The 24,397-nt window shown below is 36.9% G+C and overlaps 1 protein-coding gene across 4 annotated transcripts in view; it reads left to right on the top strand.

The window, feature by feature from the left end:
• LOC149285585 (protocadherin Fat 1-like) overlaps positions 1-24,397 on the top strand; it is a 92,533-nt gene that overhangs the window by 65,198 nt on the left and 2,938 nt on the right. For 3 of the 4 annotated variants that reach the window (XM_089495150.1, XM_089495149.1, XM_089495148.1), the window contains 15 exons: positions 1,025-1,178; positions 2,904-3,137; positions 3,651-4,040; positions 4,468-4,682; positions 5,163-5,300; positions 5,502-5,645; positions 8,613-8,810; positions 11,727-12,528; positions 12,610-12,741; positions 13,833-13,990; positions 14,285-14,744; positions 15,148-15,301; positions 15,852-15,962; positions 16,044-16,675; positions 18,671-18,805. In XM_089495150.1, the coding sequence (XP_089351276.1) occupies positions 1,025-1,178; positions 2,904-3,137; positions 3,651-4,040; positions 4,468-4,682; positions 5,163-5,300; positions 5,502-5,645; positions 8,613-8,810; positions 11,727-12,528; positions 12,610-12,741; positions 13,833-13,990; positions 14,285-14,744; positions 15,148-15,301; positions 15,852-15,962; positions 16,044-16,675; positions 18,671-18,805 (4,057 nt within the window). Of the gene's footprint in view, positions 1-1,024; positions 1,179-2,903; positions 3,138-3,650; positions 4,041-4,467; positions 4,683-5,162; positions 5,301-5,501; positions 5,646-8,612; positions 8,811-11,726; positions 12,529-12,609; positions 12,742-13,832; positions 13,991-14,284; positions 14,745-15,147; positions 15,302-15,851; positions 15,963-16,043; positions 16,676-18,670; positions 18,806-23,754; positions 23,815-24,397 lie in introns of all 4 variants that reach the window. The other variant, XM_089495146.1, reaches the window with a different exon arrangement.

Genomic DNA, 24,397 nt, shown 5'->3' with positions numbered 1-24,397 from the left:
AAAGTTCCAAGTTAAAAAATGCGCAATCCCTAAATGTGGCGTTTTACCTCCCAACCCGACAAACCCATGCATGGGGTTATCGCTGTACTCGGGAGATATTGCTGAACACATTTTGGGGTCTTGTTTGAAAGTGATGTATACCGCGAGCTGTAAATCCATACCTGTATCGCAAATTTTGTGATTAAAAAAACCCACAAAATGAATTACTACTACAAAGTTTGACAAAGGGTGGTTGTAGAATTAGTGCATGGAAAGGGTTAATATACCAGCATTTGAAATACCTTGTGGTGTCTACTTTTCAAAAATATATGGTTTGATGGGGTAAATTGCCTTGGCCAGCTTCAAAGATACCCGAAATAGCACATGGGGCAGAATGACCAGATTTTGAAAAAAATAGTTTTGAAATAGCAAAACGCTACTTGCACTTATTCCCCAATAACTTGCAGAATAAAGCGAAAAAACATAAAAACTTTGGGTATTTCTAAACAAATAGTAGAATCTATTTAGCAGGTTTTTATCATTAGCTTTTTTGGATGAGTAAAATATTTTCCAAATAAAACTGAGAAATTGAAAATTAGATAATATGATCAAAAAAATGGTATCTGAAGAAAGCCCTTCTTGTCCTGAAATATATAACTTGTGTGGGTACACTAAATGAGCGTCTAGAAAATGACTAAAAACAGCCTCCCAAAGGGTACAAAAAGTTAAAAAAAAAAAACCAGCCTGGTCCTTAAGGGGTTAAGCCCATTATTCTAAGTTATCTAGTGTTGTTCTTAGCTCAGCGGGATACCTAGGCGGTTTGCAATAGATCAGTAAAATAAATCATTCTTTAAAAGTACATACAAAGTACTTTAATATGCATTCTTCATTGGTAAGACTGCATGGCACATTGGAATATACCTTTAAATGATACAGGTGGTTTATTGATTGTGGAACATGTTTTTGTGTATATATGTATATATGTATATATATATCTATATATATTATAAATGAATATAAATACATTTATTTCTTTTCCCTATAGAATTTACATGCTGAAACCGTCACAGAAGATGCTCTTCCCGGTAAAATAATTCTGCAGGTTTCGGCAAACGATGCTGACATTCGCTCTAATGCAGAGATCACTTATACTTTGCACGGACCAGGTGCAGAGAATTTCCACCTCCATGCAATTACAGGTAAGCTCTTGAACATTGAATAGTTCCTGCATTTAAATAAATTAAATATGCTTAGGTTTAACCTTTTAATTATCTCTTACTGAACTCATTACTTTTAATTCTTTTCGGGAGGCAAAAGCCCGACCTAGCTGCAAGAATAGTCACATAATTGCAACAATTATATTAATGCCATAAATTTTCAGACTATGATAAAATGGATATTAAAATAATGCTTCATGGGTAGTGTTTATTCAACCCGAGTCGTGACTGACTGTCGTGCTCTGGCTGCATGGGAAATTTGCATATAGTATCAGAGGATGATGTCACAGATTTCACCAATTTAAGCAACTTCATGAACTGTCTTTTGCGAATGTTTTCTGTTATATTATTAAAGAGCCCTTTAGAAATGCAGGTATTATCTATGTATGTATAAAAGAGTGATGTAGAGAAGATTCAGAATCACAGCAAATGTTTTAACATTGCCAAACTTTCAAGAAAAAAAAATGCTCTGAACCTATCAATTCCTGATTCTCATTTAGCAATAAACATTATTGTTAATAAAAGTGTTAGGGTGTGTGTATGTGACCCACAGGTCAGTTTAGAAAATGCAGTTAACTTCTGCGTATAACTAGTTATCCAGCTTGTTGGCCATATAGTTTGATCTCATGTTATAATTTATCAAGATGGACATTTCACTGTTGTTTAAATGTCATCAGAACATAAATTCAATAGTCACACAACAATTCTGCTTATGTAAACTCTTCTTTTGGTCATTATGTTACCCAGATTGTAATGAATAGCTACAGAGCCCTAGATATACCGGAAACTAGGAAAAACCCCATTAAATCTGATGCTGTTCTCATTGTCATCTATCTTAGGGGAGTGATGGGTTTGGACATTTGTTATCCATCAAATAACTAAATGTATAATTTTAAATTTGTTTTAGAGATACAATGCAAATCAACTACTATATGAATAATCATTCAATTGAACCATTCTGTATAGCATAGCTGGGATTAGACTGCAATTATTCAGAAAGTTAAGAAGACAGAATTGTCATTTTTCCCCATACCTGATTTGGTATAATTTTAAAGCTCTAGAAAAATAAAGTCCTTGGGATGGCTGTTTAGGGAGACGTAATTCTGGCCCTAACTCAAAATTCTCTTGTGAAATTGGAATTCTCTGCTATGTAGGAAGATTTCCCATGCGTTTACGTGGGTGGTGCTTTGTAGGAAGTTAAACATTTACAATCATTTAGAATGATCTCATCATTCTGCTTCTATGGGCTTGTGCCACTAACCTCCCACTTGTAAGCATTGCATATCCAGAGAGGAAACTATCAACTCATTGCTCTGATACTAAAGTGTATTCAGTGGAATAGTAGGTTATCATCACATTAGGTTTTAAAAATAAAAACAAATAAAAAATAAAGCAAGCAAAAGGTGCCTCCCGTCCTTTCCTTGTCATGGCTTAATGGAAAGCATTATTAGAGAAAAGAAAGCACTGCATATGCAGATGAGACGACAGGTGGGGTTAGAAGTACATTACAGAGGTTATTCCCTAAAACTGGACTTAGCAGAAGAGTTTTTAGGAGAGTTGTGGTTTTAAGCCTGAATTCCCAAAGCATTATCATGGGCTATCCACACACTCAGTTTACACTATGTTTCCACCTCATACTTTAAACGTTACTCAGAGCTTTTCTGCTGGCATTCATCTTACCATTACCACCGTTTATTTTTCCATAAGGTGAGCTGAAAACATCATCGCCTCTTGATCGCGAGATTCAGGAAGTATACCATCTATGGGTAAAAGCCTCCGATGGAGGTGGCAGGTTCTGCCAGGCGGATGTCGAGTTGACCTTAGAAGATATAAATGACAATGCTCCTGAATTCTCTTCGGATCCCTACACTGTTACTGTGTTTGAAAACACGGAGCCCAAAACGCCACTGACGAGAGTGCAGGCTATCGATGCTGATGCAGGTATGTATATATTTATAGAAAATTTAAGGTGCAAGTCCAGTTATATCCCATTTAATAATGAATTGAAGACGTGATATGCCTGCACTGGAAAACAAAACAATCCGTGCAGTATTTGTGAGCTAAGTTTCCTTCAGATGTACCAGCGCTGACTATTTGTGCACTTTTACTTTTATGTCCATCCAGCACTGTGGGAAACACCAATATTTCAAAATAAACTTAAATAATGTGATCTGCCTTTGTGGCATGTTATTTATCTAGTTCTTGAAGTAAATTGCTTGTCAATAAAACACAACACAACCTAATTGCTATAGTTTTGCTTAATGGTTTGGCATTAACAACATTAATGTTTTAAAATGTCAGATTTATCCTTTTTTTAGCATTTTAAGGCTTTATATGTAAATTGCTGAAAATATTTTAATAATGCTTTTTTTTTTTTACTGATGGCTTTTGATTAAATGTGAGGAGCATCTCCACATTATATATTTAAATTAACTTTTGTGGTTTGTATTGTAGGACTTAATCATAAGGTGCAATATTCATTAGTCAACTCGGCAGAAGGTCAATTCTCAATTGACGAGTTGTCTGGAATAATTAGTTTGGAGAAAATGCTGGATCGGGAATCACAGGCAGTTTATACCCTGACAGTCAGAGCCACAGATCAAGGATTACCTCGAAAGCTTTCTTCTGTTGCAAGTGTAGTCGTATCGGTCTTGGATATCAACGATAACCCCCCTGTGTTTGAACACCGAGAATATGGTGCAACTCTATCAGAAGATATTGCTGTTGGAACCGAAGTGCTTCAAGTATATGCTACTAGCAGGGATATAGAAGTCAATGCAGAAATCTCATATAAAATAATCAGTGGCAACGAACATGGAAAATTTAGTATAAATCCAGTTACAGGTAAATATTTTGTAATTTTTTCAGTCATTCATAATTAACAGGGGTAAAATTGTATGATGCCATTTTGTCACAGTGACATGGTACAAACATTTAAAGCTAATGTGTGGCTCCATGGAGTAGTAGAAAGCATTCTGCAATCATAACTCATGAAGACCTGTTAATGTGGTAGATACTGCATATAAGTACAAGACGTGTACAAGGTTACTGTGAAACTGATGGGTACCCCTGAATGGCTTTTATATTTTGTGTATTTTAGTTCCATGCAATCAAGGTTGTACCAAATATTTTTTATTGGTTTTGCATGGCAATATTTTCTACTGTAATATATAATGTGTTTTGGTTACATGGCTAATAGTTAGAAAAGAAAACTTTAATTGTCGATTTGTTTTCTTGTAACCTTTCTCATTAATACTTTCCATTTTCACAGGGATGATATTTATCATTGAAAGTCTGGACTATGAAACGTCTCCTGAGTATTACTTGACAGTAGAAGCCACAGATGGGGGAACGCCACCTCTTAGTGATGTTGCATCAGTGAACATCAATGTAACCGACGTCAATGACAATTCCCCGGTTTTTAGCCACAGCACATACACGGCTGTTGTCGGTGAAGATGCAGTGTCTGGACAGTCTGTTCTTACGGTAAATTTTTCTTATATTGGCTTTCAAAGGATAGAATTTTAAACATATTTCCAAATACTTGGAGACTTAGTATTTGTTTATTATGCTATACATTATCCATTACTGTTTTCTCATGTTAATTTACGTCTATTTAGTATTTTGCATACATATTTTGAAATACATATTTTAGTCTCTCTTAAAGCGTTATGAGCTTCCATAGCTGCATAATTTGTTCTCCTTTTTCTTGTAAAGGTTAAATAGTCACATTGTCATGCACACCTGTTTTTACTGTAAGGTATAATACAAGGTAGTATGTTCCCCCAGGTATTTTAGCTTTACCTTTTTTTTCACTCGGAGGAGGCGGCATTAAGGTAACTTTGAAACGAAGGGAATATGCCCAGTGGGAAGTTGTCTTCATAAGTTAGAACTGGGATATGAGTAGGAATTACTCGTTCACTTGTAATCTGTTACATGTGTCAAATGAAATGGGCTTTTATCTAGGTTGTTGCTGATGATGCTGATGGACCTTTGAACAGTCACATACACTACTCAATTATGGATGGCAACCAAGGGAATACATTTCTCATTGATCCAGTAAGAGGAGAAGTCAAAGTGAATAAACTTTTAGATAGAGAAAAGGTGAGTCATATTAAACTTTTATTCTTAGCAATTATCTAAGAAACACTACTAAAACAAGAATTGAAGCTTGGGTTGTTGAGGAATTAATTGGTTTTCTTCTTAATACTCAAGATTTATGTCTCCCTTTCATCACAGAAATAAACTCATAATTTTGGCCGGAATGTCTTGTAATTGATTTTTTTTCCCTATCCTTTTGTATAGATTTCCGGATATACTTTAACTGTTCAAGCAGAAGATAATGGAAATCCACCCAAACTAAACACCACGACTATTAACATTGATGTATCCGATGTCAATGACAACCCACCAATTTTCTCACAAGAGAATTATAGCCTTATTATACAGGTGAGCTTCAAAACAATTTCAGATTCTTCTAATATATTAAAAAGCAGCTTCCATAAGAGTACAATTATTATTCAATATTAACATTCTTCATAAACTTCGGTTAAATGTAAACAGTATGTTAGAAAAAAAATACAGCACCCTTTCTTTATTGAATCAATGGTTTTCTTCTTTTTTAAACTGCCATGAGGACGAGCAAACAATTCTGAACAACAGAGTATTTGTGTTATATATCAAAAGAGGTGAAAATTTGGATAGTTACCATTCATCAAAGTTATGGAAGTACAAGTAGTTTTAAATCCAACCATGACCCTACCCCAATGATCCATTGCGCATGTGTGATTGGGGGGCATTAACAGTATATAATTGTTATGTCTATGTCTTCCATATGTTTATTTCTCATATTTAACCCATTTGCTATTGAGAATATCAGGGAGGTATAGGTGGACTCTGTACAATTTCTTAATTGCTCCCCACCCCTCTTCACATGGACTATGGGAAGGAGGAGAGATCATCAAACTTTTGGTTAATAGGATCTGCCTTTTTTCCTTCTAATTCATTATTTTAGATTGTTTTAATGCTTTGTACAGGGATGACTTGCAGTTTACCTTTTATCCCAGCTTGCCATCAACTTGTGAGTTAATGTTGCTTGCTAAGGTTGCTTCTTGTTTGCAGATATTCCTCTCCTTCTTTACAATGCACAGTTTACTTTTCTGGCAAAACCTTTGGAAAACATTATAATAGATTATGCACTCCCCTGGCTCACAAAGAGTTAGGTCACATCCAGAGAGAGTTTTATGCAAGAGAAAGTGCTTGTGTCAAAATATGACAGATGAGGAAAGAAAAATCCAGGATGAAAGCAAGTGCTGTGTAAACATGGCCTTTATCAGTGTCGCAGAACTTCAAAACCAGGGTCAAACTGAACAGTAATCAAACGGGATAAACAATCCTTCATACAAATAATTAATATGAGTCTTTCACCATATTACTGAATTATTGATTTACATGGGCTAGTATTTAAATTAAACAATAGCTCCCATTGATTTAAGATCTAACAGAGTCACTTTTGAGTAAACGTAACCATGATGGCCCGATGGTTTCTCTAACCAGACATATATAAAAATAATGCACACTGTAGCGTAGCTATGCGTTAACCCAGCCCAGCAGCTTATATTTTCCCCAGTCGTTCTAGTCTGTCACTGCTTTGGGACTGTCTTTATATATATATATATATATGTTTAAATGATCGGTTTGCAGTTGTTCGAGACCTAGAAATGTAGCTGACTTTATGAAAGCAAGGCACGTATCTCTTATTTGGGTTGAAGTCTGTCCTCGACTGCTCTTAAAAACACATAACACCGATATAGATACATACTAGTATTTTTTTAACTACAGGGTTTATTCGCTGGTAAATTCATAACATAATCTGTGCATTATACAAGGTCATTCCCCTAGGCTTCTCCTGCCAAAGTGCCACTGCAATATCTGCAGTTAAATCTGTGAGATTACATTTTAAAAAATTTGACTCATCTAGCCAAATAATCCTGTAAATGTTGTCCCTGTTTTGAGTATCCCTCAGATAGCACCCCAATGGCTTGTGTGCTAGCTAGCAGTGGAGCAAAGCATCTAACATAGTCAGTTGTAATATTGGCTTTTCTTTAATGGAGAAAACTCCTAAATCTGTAGTCCGCAGTTCCATGGTTGGGATTGAATCTCCATGCCATGCCTTGTTTTAACAGATTTTTGTATGTGAGACAACTTTTATATATCAGTGGTTAATGGGATATTAAAGCCTGACCATGCTGTGGACTACAGATTTAGGAGTTTTCTCCATTACAGAAAGGCCAGTATTTCACCTGACAATGCTAGATGGTTTGGCACCGGCCCACTGCTAGGCACTGGCTGTACAAAAAAATTAAGCAAATCCACTTGACTGAGCAAGAATGATGGGTTGTGAACTCTTAACCCACTCAGGCGTGATGATATTCTGACAAGGATGATGTCCCAGTTAAACCAAACATTGCGATCTGTAGTATGTCAAGCAAATTATCTTTATGGTCATTTTTTTTTCTTTCCTAAACAACCTAGATTATTTAAGTTTGTATGGAAGCAACCTATCATTCTCTATTTTTAACATGACAATGAAGCATTCCCATAAAAATGTTTTATGGAAACTTTTTGAGCATCCAGCAGTATTAGGAATTGTTTCTAATACTCAATTTAATTACAACGTTGTTGAAGTTAGGTAAAACAGCACATTAAGTAGACCTTAAAATGATGCAAATCTTCTCTCTTCAAGGACTAGAATTGAACATATGTCCTCCTTGGACTATATATATATACATATATATATATATATATATATATATATATATATCATTCAAGGGGTAATGCTGTTCTGATTCCTCAGACACATGAAGCTTTGCATTGGCTAGTCTGTATTGCCTTATTATGAAAAAAATGCTAAGGGCTAATTTTTTCCTCACCTGAGCTTTTGTTATAGAAAAATGTAAATTGGTTTGGCATCAGGTTTTGCACAATAGTGACTAACAAGCAATTCTCCCAAGTACTTTTATTAATGTAGGATTTCGACTTTACAGGATCAGCAAAGTAAGCATTTGCAAATATGGATTTTACCGTGCTCTGTCATTTTTTATTTAGACTCCAAAGTTTTTGTTATCCCTTCTGAAACCTTAACAAGCTCATTTATGCATGGGTGTGCGCTATGTAGGTTACGGCAACAAAGTTTAAACATAATTCTCATGTACTTGTCAGGCTTTATGTTGGTGCTATGGTGTTTCTCCAAGCTGATTGTATGTAGAATTGAACCATTTTTCTTGTGACAAGATTTTTATACAATATTCTAAAAAAACTGTAGCAGCACACCATCATGTTTTTTTCTGCTATCATATATAGTTGGATAATAACGTAACTTTAATGTTTTCATTATTTTTTTATTTTTTTTTACAGGAAAATAAGCCAATTGGTTTCAGCATTTTGCAGTTGGTGGTCACAGACAAGGATTCTTCACACAATGGCCCACCTTTTACGTTCGCTATTTTGAGTGGAAATGAAGAAAACACTTTTCAGATTGACCAGCAAGGGGTAGTTACCACCGTGACAGCTTTAAATCGAAAAATCAATGATAATTTTCTGCTTCAAGTCCAGGTATGAGCTTCTGTTGTCTCTGAAAGCGGTCTAAAACATCCTTAACACAAGAACACTTAACACAGGCGTCGCCTTGCAGCTACCATTGAAAAATTATATTTTGCGGAAAAAAAGAATAAGTTGCCAGAATTTAGTATGATGTGGCATTGCTGCTTTACATGCACATGAATTCTACTCTCATACCTATTGTATATGTTCCTACAAATATTTTCACCATAGCTATACTGCTCACAAAATCTGGAATTGATCTGGTTAACTGAAAGGACAGTACCAAAGGCTGCACCCACAACATATTTGATTTCATACTTGGTGCTTAAAATCCACATAGATTGCCAATTTTTCAACCTTGGCAATCATAGAAACCAAGCCTAAACTTTAGGATGGTTCTAATAAAAATGTGATAGATTGACCTTAACCCCTTAATGACAAAGCCCGTACATGTACGGCCTTTAAAATGCATTGTTTTCAATGAGTTTAGGGACCGCCCATTGTCCTTAAGGGGTTAAAACTTGATATACAGCAAGAGAGTCTAAAACTGCATACCCTGCAAGTTGCATGACCATTCGAAGAACTAATATCTGAGCTGCCAGCTGGATCCACCTATGCACACAGTTAGCACATGGAATACACAATACATTGCTGGTTATTCATACATTTAAAGGATTTTTTTGTTACACCATCATAAAAATGAAAATAAATGCCTTGTTAACAGGATTTGTATCGTGCTTTCATGTAAGAAAGCGAAAAATATTTGGAGAGAGACAGTGAGGCGCAATGGTCACATTCTCCTCTGCAGGGAGTACAGACAGCGACAGTCTTGTTAGCGCAGGAAGAAACGTACTAACAGGAGGAGGCAGTCTGCAATCACTGCAAGCACAGATACCATCAGGGTTTAGAGTGTGTTGGCACAAAGTTAAACTATTATTAACCTTTCTAATCACAGAGCATGAGTAATGCCAGTCGCATTATGGCTCCACTTTTTCGCCAAAGATAGGTTTTTAGGAGCTTCAGTTTGTTTCTAATCCCTATTGGAGGTTTTAGCACCTTTATTGTAATCTGGCTACTTTATTCCTAATGGTGATCACATTTACAAAACAATCAGCCACGGATGATATGCTATTTAAGAGGATGAATGGACCAAGTATCTAAGAGAGCCGGTATTAGATGAGTAAGGATAATGGGCTGAATTCCATGACCCGTTTAAATCTTAATTGGTGTTAACGGTGATGAAAAATACAAGATTTGCTGTTAAATGACCTGTTTAAACTGGAATATGCAGTTTTCTAGACTGCAACAGCAAAAAATGCACAGGGTATTAGCATAGCTACAATGCACACATTTTTAAACCTGGCCTATATATATTTAGATATATATATATATACATACACATATCTAAAGAAATGTAATGCAGAGTAGAAAGCTAAAAGTTAACCCTTCTAATCCCAGCACAAGCTATAACATAAAAAAAGAAACCGCCGCATTACTCCTGTGCTATATTGACATTCACAGTCACAAGGGATTGCTTCTTATCAAATTATATATTTTAACTTTCATCCCAATATTTATCACATAGATATCTTTTTTTTTAAACTGTGACAATATTGGCTGATACATATTATGCTTTGCATGGTCCAAGGGCAAGAAACAAATACATAAACCTGATTAAAAAAAAAATGTCAGAAGAAAGGGGGTGCATTTGGCACCACATAGTTCGGTCCACATATTAAAGTGGCAGTTTTAGCCCAAGAGGGATAATAATACTCGTGTCAAAATTTTCCATATTTTACAAACCAGAAAAGCCTCCAGGGAGCATTCCTCATCATTAATAGTAATTGCACTGTTCCAACAGGCTTCAAATTAATTAGATCTCTCCATAAGAAAATGTATATTCATTTATTAACCTTATGGAACACATAAATAGTTGCTAAGCCCAATATGCAAGATGCAGTACTCTAGCAGTCTCTTAAAATTCAAGTGGAATTTGTTATTTAAACAGTATTTCATTTATTTGGATTGTTACCTGGTGTGAAGGCTGCATGATTACTAGCTCATGTAAACTTCCAATATTTCAAGATAAAAAGGGAAGTACTCATTTAATACATGGTTAATTACAATTAATAAGCTGTGAAAAAAAGCAAACAAAAACATCCTGTGGCTTTAACCCTTTGTGTGCCAGGGCAAAAAAATTGCACTGGACTGCACTCTGTTAATCACAGACTTGATAGGTTCATTAATAATGAATATAACAGCCTGCAGACAGAAGACCTATTATTCTTTTGTGAATGTCCTGTGACCCTTTGAATTCTTTCCATGCAAGTAATCCCAGAACATTGTTTGCAAATATTTGTCAGAAGTTGGGATTTTATTGTGCCTCCCACATAACTGTTATGTAATTACTGACCAAATTAATCGACATGAGTTTTATCTTTTTTTTTGTTGTCTTTTTATTTAAATAATTCTAGTAAGTACACAACTGAGATGACCTTCCAATGGCTTAGCTGCCTTACAATTATTTATAGTGTATTTTCCCCTGTACTTTTTTCTTTTTTTTTTTTTGTATGTTGACAATTATATGATAAAATGTGGCAGACATAAATTATTATTCATATTCATTTAATGTATTAAAGTAGAATGCATTAAATTATTTTATTATGAGGTTTTTTTGGATGTTTGTGTGCCATCTTCTGTAGGATATGTGCAATTACACTGCTTTGATTTGTGCAAACTGTTTCCTTTATAGAACCAAGATCAAAAAGAACTATAACAAATAAGTAAATAAAAAAAATCTGCTGTTTAAAAAGACTATAATAGGGGGCATTATGTCTTTGCATGGCTTTCCACATCCAAAAATTTCTCTTTTCCGTTCTCATTAAACTTTACTATATATATATTTTTTTTTTCCCCATGCATTTTTAGGTTTCAGATAATGGAAAACCTCCGTTATCATCCATGACCAATATTGAAGTGCGAGTGATTGAGGAGAGCATCCACCCTCCAGCAATTTTACCTCTAGAGATATACATTTCAACTTTCGGAGAGGAATATTCTGGAGGCGTGATTGGAAAAATCCATGCAACAGATCAAGATGTTTACGATACCCTTACATACAGCCTGGATTCTAAAGTAGAAAACCTTTTCTCCGTTTCGAGCACTGGAGGCAAGTTGATTGCTCATAAGCGATTGGATGTTGGCCAGTATCTGTTAAACGTTACTGTCACTGATGGGAAGTTTACGACAGCAGCAGATATTTCTGTGCAGGTCAGACAGGTAACTCAGGAGATGCTTAATAACAGCATAACGTTCAGTTTTGCAAATCTGACTCCGGAGGAATTCATTGGAGACTACTGGCGGAACTTTCAAAGAACTTTAAGAAACTTATTGGGTGGGCGCAAAATCGACATTCAGATTGTTAGCTTGCAACCTTCTGAACCACCATCGAACCTTGATGTTCTACTGGTGGTAGATAAACCTGGCAACACGCTTTTTGCGCCTAAAGTTCTTATCCAGAAGATAAACGCATCTGTTGCTGATATCGAAGACTTCAGTGGCGTTAAAATCATTGGTGTCTTCCAAAAGCTGTGCATTGATGTAGAGTGCCCTTTGAGGTTTTGTGATGAGAAGATATCTGTAGATGAAAATATGATGTCAACTCACAGCACCGCAAGGCTGAGCTTTGTCACGCCCAGGCACCACCGGAAGTCTGTATGCTTGTGCAAAGGTAAGAATAACATTTAAGAACTAAAATAAATTATATATTATATTTGTGTATTTGGTTATTTTAACATGCTTTCTGCTTTAGGTGGAAAATGTCCTATTCTAAACACTATGTGTGATGGAAACCCTTGTCCTGAAGGAACTGAATGCATTGTAGATGTGAAAGAAGGCAAACACAAATGTGTTTGCCAAGATGATAGACATGGACAATGCAGCGGTATGATCTTTGCTTTTGTGTATATAATACATTTTGTTATAGCAGGGGGTCGACAGAACCTTGCAAAATGCTCTAGTTTAACAGCATAATGATGAAGGCTGTGTTACTACTCTAAGTACATTTTACTTTATTCAGTGGGTTGTAGATAAGGAAAACTACATCCCAGCAGAAGTAGTAGAGGCGCTTACACCAAAATAATTTAAGCATGTATGGGATATCATATGATTATCGTGAATTTAAGATGAGACCAAGAACTGATTCTGTATTTTTGCACTTGGAACGCTGAAGCATTTTCAGCACGTAACTTATTAAGTATTGAATAATTATTACATCAAGTTTATTTGATATGGAAAAAACTAAAACTGTAAAAAATGTCAAGGAATTATCTATGACTTCTACATACAAAATGAACAACTCCCCAACTTCTCTTGATGGCATCCGTTCTAATGACTGAACGGGGTACTGCTCGGTTAGTCGCTAATCACACATTGAAGAATGGTTTTAACATGTAGCTCGCTTCACTGATCAATGAAAGAAAGTAGTTAGGGATACCTCTTTATCAGTTTCAGGGCTGGAACATGGATACATAACAAGTAAAGATGCAAAACAAGCAGTTTGTCCCACCTAATCTGCCCTGAATCTTGTTATATATAGGATAGCTTTATGAACATCTCACTCTTTTATGTGCTTATTAATGTGTTTACCTGTACCATGTCTATAGTAACTCCGTGTAACTATAAGAGAATAACAAAAGGATATTAAGTATAGTGGGAGTGCCCCTTTAAGCACGTATATTATAATCCAGATTTTAGGATAACTTTATTTTTCTTGATTTAGTGGCATGTAAGTACAACATATACTGATAATGAAGGACAATGGGTCTGTTGTTGAATAGACGTTGGCACAACTCAGTGCTGTCAATGAGGGATGGAATATCTGTGGTGCTTTTCTTCCGCTTTTTGCTTATTGTGTTCTAATTTAGAGCGTTGACAGATGCCAGCTCTTCCGTTTTCATAGCTGTGGATCAGTATACTGGAAAATAACATCAACAGCACAAATATGTATATATCTTTTTGTTATTGTTCTTTTAGCAGCTTCATCTGTAACATTTACCGGAAATAGTTATATAAAGTACCGGCTGCTGGAAAATGAGAACAAGGAAGAAATGAAACTCTCAATGAAGCTTAGAACTTATTCAGCTCACGCAGTTGTCATGTATGCAAGAGGAACCGACTATAGCATCCTTGAGGTGTGTTTTACTTTAAGATGAACTTAACGGCGCAAACTCGTAAGGCAATGTAACAAACATCTGAAAATTGACACTCTTTTATACTTCCCATTGTATACCAGTAGCTGTTTTATAAAGACATTGCATTGATCTGTCTCTGCCTTTCATTGCGTTTGGGTATTATGTTGCATCTTTGATTGTGTATTCACAGCAATCGGCAAAGCCTGCTATATTGATTAGCAATTTTGACACGATCCGACAGTTGTTACTGTCTTACGCACTTAGATACTAATGACTTATTATTGCATATTTCAGATTCAAGGTGGAAAACTACAGTATAAATTTGATTGTGGCAGTGGCCCGGGCATAGTGTCTGTTCAGAGTATACATGTCAACGATGGACAGTGGCACACGGTGTCTCTTGAAGTGGATGGTAATTATGCAAGGCTGGTCTTGGATCGTGTCCACACTGCATCTGGAACTGCCCCCGGCACACTCAGAACGCTCAACCTTGATAATTTTGTGTATTTTGGTGGTCATATGCGACATGGGTCAAAACACGGGAGAGGCCCTCAAGTTAACAATGGATTCCGAGGATGCATAGACTCTGTTTTGTTAAATGGCCAAGAGCTCCCTCTAAATAGCAAATCTAAGATTTATGCTCACATAGAGGAATCTGTGGATATATATCCAGGTTGTTCCCTAACAAGTGCTGATATCTGCTCTGGAAATCCCTGTCAAAATGGAGGTGTTTGCTCTCCGGTGGCTAACGGAGGTGAGTTATTTTCCACCTGAGCTCCTTTCCTTTGATTATTCTAGAATAAGAAATGTTTTTATACTTTGTTTCACAAAGCCTGATAAAAACGATGTATACATTAAAAGCTGTGGATGACTCCACAGTAAGAACTTCTGGCTGCTAACGTGATTCCTGATTATTAAAGTGTATATACAAGGTTTCATGATACCGAAGGGGTTATTTTCTTTCACCGGGCAGTTATCCAAAAACAATAACTTCATAAAGTTCAGTCTGTGAATTGTCTATATAGTTGGAGGAACAGTAAACAGTGCATATAGATATGTACCCCACCAAGACGGGTAGGGCATCACATATAAAATTGAACGTACATAAGTTTCTTTGTGTATTTACATTTTTTTTATTATTATTCTTACAATTACAGGCTACTACTGTAAATGTACTTCATTGTTCTCGGGTACACATTGTGAAATTGGCATCAATCCATGTGCAACAAACCCTTGCCTTTATGGTGGTACCTGCATCGTGGTAAAGGATGATTTCATCTGCCACTGTAGAGGTGATTACACAGGCCAGAGGTAAGTTATTCTGCTTATCAAAGCTCCTAGTGTAATAGTTTGTCTGTTTAAGGCGTCATATGAAAGAGAAGATAGGCTTGCCCATTTGCTATAGAGATACAGTGGGTATTTTTAGCCGTGAATGATAGAATATATTAATATTTTATGATATATTCTCTCAGAAACTCCTAATTTTTATTTATTATCGGTATGAGATCTTTGCTTTTGGTTTAAATAAAATATAAATTGTCCTTTACCAATTAATGTAAAGAATCAGCAGCGTACCGTGGTCAGTGTTAGTACCTCCTTCTGTTATAAAATGTAAAGTGATAGTGTTAGTTGTACATGGAAGCAATTGTTTAAGGTTTTCAAGTGTAACCAAGTTGGGATAATCCAAGGTTTTGAAAAAGTGAAATAAAAAACAGTTTCATTGCAAGAGGTCAACCAAGCTAAATATGTGAACAGTTAGGGTCTTTCTCACCTGTTGTTCCTATACGTCAAATTGTTATGCTATGTGCTACTTATTATGTCCAGTCTACCCATTGTACAGTTTGTGAATGTTTTTTTGCAGATGTCAGCTTGGCCCCTACTGTAAAGATAACCCTTGTAAGAATAGTGGCAAATGTATTGACAGTTTGGATGGTCCTGTATGTGAATGTGAACCTGGATTCAGAGGAGAAAGGTAAGGCTAAGAATCTGTGTTCTTCATATAATTTTGATTTATGTTCAGAATGTTGACACACAGTTTGATTTTCTTTTTAAGGTGCCTCATTGATGTGGATGAGTGTGTAGAAAGCCCCTGTCCTAAGGGTGCTCTTTGTGAAAATACTTATGGCTCCTACAGTTGTAACTGTAGTCATGGCTATGGTGGAAAGCACTGCACAGAGATCACGCTCAACAAATATGTATCAACATCCTGGAATATTGGATTGGCTGAGGTTATTGGGATAATTGTATTCATAGCAGGAGTGTTCTGCTTAGTTGTAATTTTTGTAGTGTGCCGTGTGGTGGTCAATAAGAAAAAGAAGAGGAAGGCAGAAGCAGAAGACAAACACGCTGGGTCGGCTTCTTCAGCATTTTTACAAAGAACATTTTTGGAGCCCAAAGTTAAAAATGTGTATTCAGACATCCCACCTCAGGTGCCTGTCCGACCCATTTCATATACTCCAAGCATTCCTAGTGACTCCAGGAACAACCTGGATCGAAATTCCTTTGAAGGATCAACCATTCCAGAGCACCCAGAATTCAGCACGTTCAACCCTGACTCAATACATGGACATAGGAAAACTGTAGCAGTTTGCAGCGTAGCTCCTAATCTTCCACCTCCACCCCCATCCAACTCGCCATCGGACAGTGACTCAATACAAAAGCCCAGCTGGGACTTTGACTATGATGGTAAGCACAGTTGTTATTAGTTCCTTTACCACTCTGCGGAGCAACTTATTTTAAAGGTTTATGTGTGTGCATATTTTCTTTTTGAAGCTCTCTTGAAGTTAGCCTTTAGGGCTATCGCTGTGTTGATCAAGTGTAGTGACCCATTGCCATCAAATAGGGTACTTGACTGCTGTAGTCCTTTAGGCAGGGACATATCTGAATTTTAAGAGAATATTAGATATAACATAGAGATATAAAATTTTATCAACAATATGTGTTCTGCTTGTCCTGTATCCTCTAAGGGGTCCTAGGCATCTTATCTTTATTTTTTTATATGGTAGCATCACCAATGCAACTAGGTACATAGTTTAATTGGCAATTAAATTAAAGCTCAACTGGAACTGCCTCTTCCCCTACTCTTTTCGAATATTTGTATCTGTCGTCTGCTTTATTCACCAAGCTTATCAGTATAAAGTACTGTGAACTGTTGTGTGCTGTTACTTGGAAACCTGCGGGTTTATTATTTGCGATGGTTACCAGACTGGAGCTTTGGCATGCTTTGCTGCCTCCCGTCTCCCACATCTGATTATTTGAGAGCACACCCATAACTTTGAACGTCACCCGAAAGTCCAAAGAATCTACCGGTGACCATGGGTTTGCCACAAACGCAATTAATAATCTGATTTATATTGCCCAACAGCATACAAAAGTATGTAATGCTGGGAGAAAGTACTCATTGGGATTCCTCAAAAGTCAATGTACACTTAAATATTTTCTAAAAATAATAATATAATATATTTTTCCCAGTAACAATGAAAACCAAAATGTGTTTTTAGAAGAATAAACTGTACATGTTGTGTGTCATTCCCATAAGCATTAGGTTTAACAAATTTAACTTTTACGTTTTACAAATTCTGATTCCACAAGTTATGTGGGTAGATGGATTGCATGCACATTCAGGAAATACCATAGCTTGGAATTTCCCTTCCTGCGTGATCAGTAAACTGTCTGGGTCAGTCAGACTTTCCAGGCTAATCTGTGAATAGCATTGCATAAAGAATTTTGCCTAAAGCCTCCAATACTTTTTTCTGTATAATTCCACTCCCGACAAACGCTTACATTAACGTTTATATAAAAAGTAAATCCCAAGTGAAAGTGAAGGTAATAAAATACATTATTGCTGTAGCTCAATGCAGAGTCCTCATTTTATACTGGTAAACACTGGAAGCTCAGTGTCAGATATTCAGATGTTATTAAAGTGGGAACCCTTTTATTTAGAACTATATTATTGTCTGAAGAGTACAGTCATCCCCAGTGGTACTTTAACACATGTCAGGAAGGCTCTGCACACCATGAAAATGTAAAGAGACGGCTCAGCTATCATATGCGTTAAAGGATACGGTGACTGTGATGTCCAGTTGATTTCTTTGTGGTGATATGTTACTCTGCAGGAAAACATGGTTCTTATAATCCACAAATTCATCTGATCTTGTGGATCAAGATAAAGGAAACATGATGTGGAGGAATAATCGTGCAGATAAAATGAGGTCATGATTATCAATAGTAGTTTTAGTAGTTTCCACATGGCAGTTTTTGCAGTAGGTAGTTTTTTTAATGTGTACAGATTGCGTATTATAGTCAGTATCTAACACCATTACTTTGGAAACGAGACAGATCTGTCACTGCCACACTTCAAAAATACAGATGAGACCTCAAATATATTCCAGTTAATGTTTTCTATTACATTTTTAAGCAATGTTCCTATTAATATTGGCATTTCTTATAAAATCTCATCTCATATTTATTCCTTATGTTAAATGCCAAACTGCTTCCATGTTGTCGTAATTATCATTTAATTTCTGATAGTTCCTTTGATTACCACTTTCAAACACATTTCATTGCTGCGTCGCTTGTACTGAACACGTCCTGCACATCCCTTGGGGGCCTATCAAAGTTACAGCTTGTTAATTGAGTGTTCTTAACATTTTGACATTGTATCTTCTTTTACGCTTCTAGCTAAGGCTGATCTTGACCCATGTCTTTCAAAGAAGTCTCTAGATGAAAAACCTTGTCAGCTCTACAATCCCCGTGAAAGTATGTCTGAAATACAGTCTCTCAGTTCCTTCCAATCAGAATCCTGTGATGATAATGGTATGTACAGAATATTCAATCATATTTGGGAATGTGATGAGTTCCATGGGAAGAAATGGAGGGGGGTCTGTTCAAGTGAACATGTTTGTGTTAGAAATGAGATGTATACTTATTCACATTGATATGATGGATACGATTAGGTCATAAAGCAAAAATTGCTACAGTTCTCTCAAGTAATTTTATTTATGTAGTGTGTACACATTTCTAAATATCTTCTACTGATCGAATTGCAGCCTTATCAGTGCAAAAATGAAAATGTTTACTTGCCAAATTACTGAAATTTGTCGATTGTAGAACTACTACAATAAGGGTAAATAGCTTAGACCTTTTGGCTCCAAGGTGCTGTCGAGCACTGCACAGTAGAGCCCTGTGCGGGACTGCTTTTTTAATCCCGCTCCCGCTGATTTTTTGTCCAATCCCGCCCGCTCCCGCAATGTGTGTGTGTTCCGCTCCCGCAACATGTGTACCCAATCCTGCCCGCTCCCGTCACATTTGTGGTCAATCCTGCCCGCTCCCGACACAAATGTGGCCAATCATGCCCACCTCCTTACCTGAACTGCAGATTTCCCGCGCAGTCCCGCAAGGCTGCCTTCGAGTTGCTCCCTCACAGCGTTTCTTCTCTTGTTCCGCCCAGGAACAAGGCAGAGTCACGGGAAGTGACGTCACATCACGTGACTCCGCTGTGTTCCTGGGTGGAGCAAGAGAAGAGACGCTGTGAGGGAGCAGCGCGAAGGCAGTCTTGCAGGACTGCGCAGGATTACCGGGACCCGCAGGTACAGTGTCTGACTGTCCGCTCCCGCCCACAGCCCCAGCAAGACCGCCCGTGCCCGCAAGTCCCACGGGACCCGCATCCCAATGCAGTCCTCTACTGCACAGTATAATCCATTGCATAGCTCTGGTGCATAGGAGGTCATAGTCATTGCACATGCAGAGAGCTGCCATTTTGAATTGGTTACTTACACATTTTAAGGCAAAACAACTAAATAGTAAGTCATCCCTTAGATTGTAAGCTCACAAGTGGGGCCCTCAAAGCCTGGAACTTTGTGTAAAAGTACCATAAATAATAGCTGATCATTATTTAGAAAGGAGAATTCTGAAACAGAGTGGTAAAAGCCAAGTAGTCGTAAGGAGGGTTCCATTGGTTGATAGAGGTACCGTACCATACTTTTCCCTTGCGCTCTTTGCACAAAATCTTTCCACTTCTGTAATATATATATATATATATATATATATATATATATATATATATATATATATATATATATATATATATATATATATATTGTAAGCTTGTGAGCAGGGCTCTCTCCACCTAATGTATCGGTTTGTTTTAGTCTGTCAATTCTCATCTTGTCATACCCTTTGAATATATGTATTGTAAGAAGCGCTGCGTAAATTGTTGGCGCTATATAAACAAAAGATGATAATAAAATAATATATATTTTTTTACTTGATAAGATAGTAATGTTTTTCACAGGCTTTTTCTGAACTGGGTTTAAAGGGTGATGTTTCCTCTCTCTCTATTGCTGCTACCTCAGTTCCCATATGGATCAAATCACCAATGAGCGAAAGCAGAGTTTGAGATGTGTCTCATTGTAAGTTTGATGGCATCTGTAATGAAGGAAGTACAATGATAATCTTTATTTGTCTCTGCTCTTAAACAGCGTGACTATAGTTACGTTACTTTCTTCAAAGGGCATGTAGGATGTACCTGTAGTAAATCAATTGTCCATGTAAAGCAGGAAAATTCAATTTGACCAGTTTTGTCTTAACCTTTAGTTCTGAAGGTAAAGCCTAAAAACTGTCAAATTTATTTATAATAAATTAACTATACTTTGCAAAAATTAAATATAATCCAAAACTGTCATTGCCATTATATAGTTAGTCAAATATATGTTATATCCATTAAAGATTAATTTGATCTTCCTTTATTACTTACAGATAATGTGGGATTACTATTACATGTACAGTTTTGTGATTGTGATGTGTTTTATTGTAGCATATGTGGGCATGTGAATATACATGTATATCATACCTTTATCGTTGAATATATAATGTCATGATCACAAGCAATGGCATGTTAGTTGCATCGCAGTCATTCTAGTACAGGGGTGTCCAAGTTTTTTCTGCAGTGGGCCACTTCATCAGAATTGTATACGTGCGCGGGCCGCACTCATTTTTCACTGTGACAAAAAATATGGCCTTTAATAAAATATGCAGATTAAAATAAAGTAAAATGACACAAAACCTTTACTCTTCCTCTCACTGATTTCTGGGCCTTGAAAGTTTTGCGACTACAAATTCAGGATTCCCTAGATTTATTCTAGGGATGAACTAAAATGAAAATTTTGGACCAAAACATTCAGGGTTCACTTAGCCAAAACCGAAAATGACCCCCACCTTTAAAAATACTAATAAAAACTCACATGTTTAATAAAAGTAGGTAAGACGCAATTGGACAAAATTAGCAATATGACTTGGCATGATAGGAGTGTGATTGCTGTTAGCCTAGGCAACCAGTAAATGCTGGTACCTAGGCATGATGGGACTGTGCTCGCTGTGATTGCTGTTAGCAATCACACTCCTATCATGCCAAGTCAGCCAGTACATGCTGGTACAGGGTGGCTGTAAGTGATGTGCAGACCCCATACTGCTGGCAGCATCACTACACAAGGGGGGCAGCTAGCTAGGTTTCAGCATGTACTGGCTGACTTGGCATGATAGGAGTGTGATTGCTAACAGTAGTCACAGTCCCATCATGCCTAGGTTCCAGCACTTACACATCCATGCTATCACACACACACACACACACACTCATTTATTCATATAATCATTAATTCACAGATTAATTCCCTCAATCACACACACTCATTCAAACACCCTCCCCACCCCCTTACCTGCACTGCAGCTCCCTCGATGCCGCTCACAGACTTCAGCAGGGGGCGCGGCCTCCCTCTGCCTTCTCTGCTAAAGCACAGAGGAAGTAGGATGTCACGTGAACTCCGCTTCCTCTGTGCTGTCCAGAAGACCCTCCCACAAGTAAGTAGCAGGGCTTGAGGTGCGGCTCGTGTAAGATCGGTTGCCCTGGCTGCTGATCTTACGCGGGCCGCACCTCGAGGTCTCGCGGGCCGCATTTGGCCCGCGGGCCGCATGTTGGACGCCCCTGTTCTAGTATATACCTTTTATTTCTTTTAGATGTTTTTTTTAAAATATTTGAATCTATAAATATTAATCATTTTTTTACCATTATTATCACTAAAAAAGGCTAATTAATCTTATAAATATTTAATCATACATCGATATGATTACTGTTTAACAGACATATCCTTATCAACACATGTTTTATCTCACGCCAGGCAAAGTATTGTTAAAACTCATTGATATTCAGAATATTATGACCTTGAGCCATTTAATTTTCTGTGATTTGGAAGCTATAATAATTTCTCTGCCTGGAAGCTCTATCTTCTCCAGAGTGATTATGCGTATTGTTTAGCAAACAGCCCAAGATGGTATTCCTTGGATCTCAGTTGTCCTTGAATCTACATCACCACCCTTTTGATTAAATACATAAATTGTCTCTGTTCCCTTTAATGCCTCCAATTTTTTCTTTGTGATGACGAAAGGAGGCTCATGACATCACTGTGTACTTGGATAGGTTTTGTGGTGTTCATTTGTTTCGAAGGAACAGTTGAGGAGTACACTTCAAACAAGATAGATAAAAAAATAGAAAGACCCCACTTCGTGTGTGTTCTAATTGATGTTGTAATTTCCTGTATGTTAAATTTGATGTCACTAAATTACATGCAAATTGTAATGTTCACAGTTAAGTACGTGTGTGCTATTTTTGTTAGCGCTTCAAGCCTTTAACAAGTTTAAGTAGGTGCATGCATATGCTTGCATTTGTATAATTCTTAGTTCACCTCTTCCACTCTTCATAAAGGTATGAAGTAGGATAATCAGTTCCTTGTCTCCTGCTAAATACGTTGACGTATGCGTTGTCTTTAGGCTCTGTTGAAAATTGACAAATGATCCAGGAACCGAGTTCCAGTTTTCTGCTGGTGACGGGAACTGCAGAGTTGTGGTGTTTTGCTAAAATATCTTTCCGCGGCATAAGGGAAAAGCTTGACTTTGTTGAAATGAAAATTGTACCCCAAACCTTAAGTTATTGTAGGCTTCATAGATCTGTAAAAAAAACAAAAAAAAAACAAAACTGCTGCCTATTGAAACAGATTTTTAGAATTAAAAATGTTTCTTTTGTTCCCAAACAGTGCCTTTTAGATGTCTCACACGTTAAATGTAAGCCTCTGAGGGATAGACGCTTTACCTCTTACAGACAGCTCAGTTGCTGCTGGGGAAGAGACGTCTCCTGATTTCACTCTGTTGATATCCGTTGTCCCACAATCTTTGCAGTCCTTAGTGTAAAAATGGCAATGTCTCCAAAAAGAGAAACGAAGGGCAAAATAGAAGTGTGATTATTGAATGTACTATCACAGTGAAGGCAGTGCATCATTTTAACACTTCAAGTGCCATTGTATTATACACCCTTGTAGTAGTTGAAAGATTACATTTAAAAAGTAGTATTTGCCATACTTAAGTGGTGTATATTTGACCTTATTATTGTGTCTGTATATTGACACATTATGTCCATACTACAGTAACAAGAAAATAAAAATAAAAAATACAGGTGCATTTTGTATATAAATACAGATGTAACCTTAGCCCCTATTTCAATACTTTATGGGAACAGAAGTGTGTGATTATTTAATTTAAGATACAGTGATCAGTCCAACGCCAGACCGGTTAAGTTCATAGAACATTGAAGTACATGATCATCTGGTTAATAGAAGATAATGAGCTGGAAAGGTGTCTGTTATCCTATGTACAGTCTTCACATACTATGTACAGGCATTACACTTCTTTTAATGTCTTTCTTTTCTTGCCTTTACAAGCTTCCATTGTGACCGTTATACACCTTGTCAATGCTGTAATTGACTCGGTGGAAAATGAAGGTATATATATGTAAATACGTTTTGCATTCCGTTCTGTATCGTGTGTTTTTTTTATGAGTGTGCATGCCTTTGGGGTTATAAAATACCTATTTGTACATGTAATAACCTTCTTGCCTTGTATGTGTTTCATATGCACCCCTTATTTTACAGCCCAAAAATAATTTTGTTTTATGAAAGTGTTCCATTAGGCTCCTGCAAGATGTGCTAGTCAATTTCCATGCTGCTTAGCTTTCATTGCATCTGTTTGGCATCGAAAGTGGCGTCCGTAAACAAATTAGGTGTTTTATTAGTAAGGAGACAGTTCGCATGCTTTCATTCTGCGTTGTGCCACATTGGATTTTAATTTCAAGCAAGATTTAAAGTTATGTCTCTAAATCAGCACGAAGTGAGAACTGTACTCAGAGGATCAAGTAACAGATGCTCAGTTAATTTGCTTTGAGCCAATAAAAGAAATAAATTGATACAAATACTTAGCTGTCAGCAAACACATTGAAAGCACCGTTCTGACAGAATGAAACATCCTGCAGTCATTCACCTACAGTTCAGCATCTTAAATTTCTGCAAGTAACGCAGCTGGCCTTGA

Source organism: Sceloporus occidentalis, unplaced genomic scaffold, assembly GCF_023333645.1.
Source record: "Sceloporus occidentalis isolate IW3139 unplaced genomic scaffold, rSceOcc1.0.p SCAF_77, whole genome shotgun sequence".
Taxonomy (NCBI): Eukaryota; Metazoa; Chordata; class Lepidosauria; order Squamata; family Phrynosomatidae; genus Sceloporus; species Sceloporus occidentalis.
The sequence above is the reverse complement of the archived record's forward strand: the minus strand, read 5'-3'. Positions and strand labels throughout refer to the sequence as shown.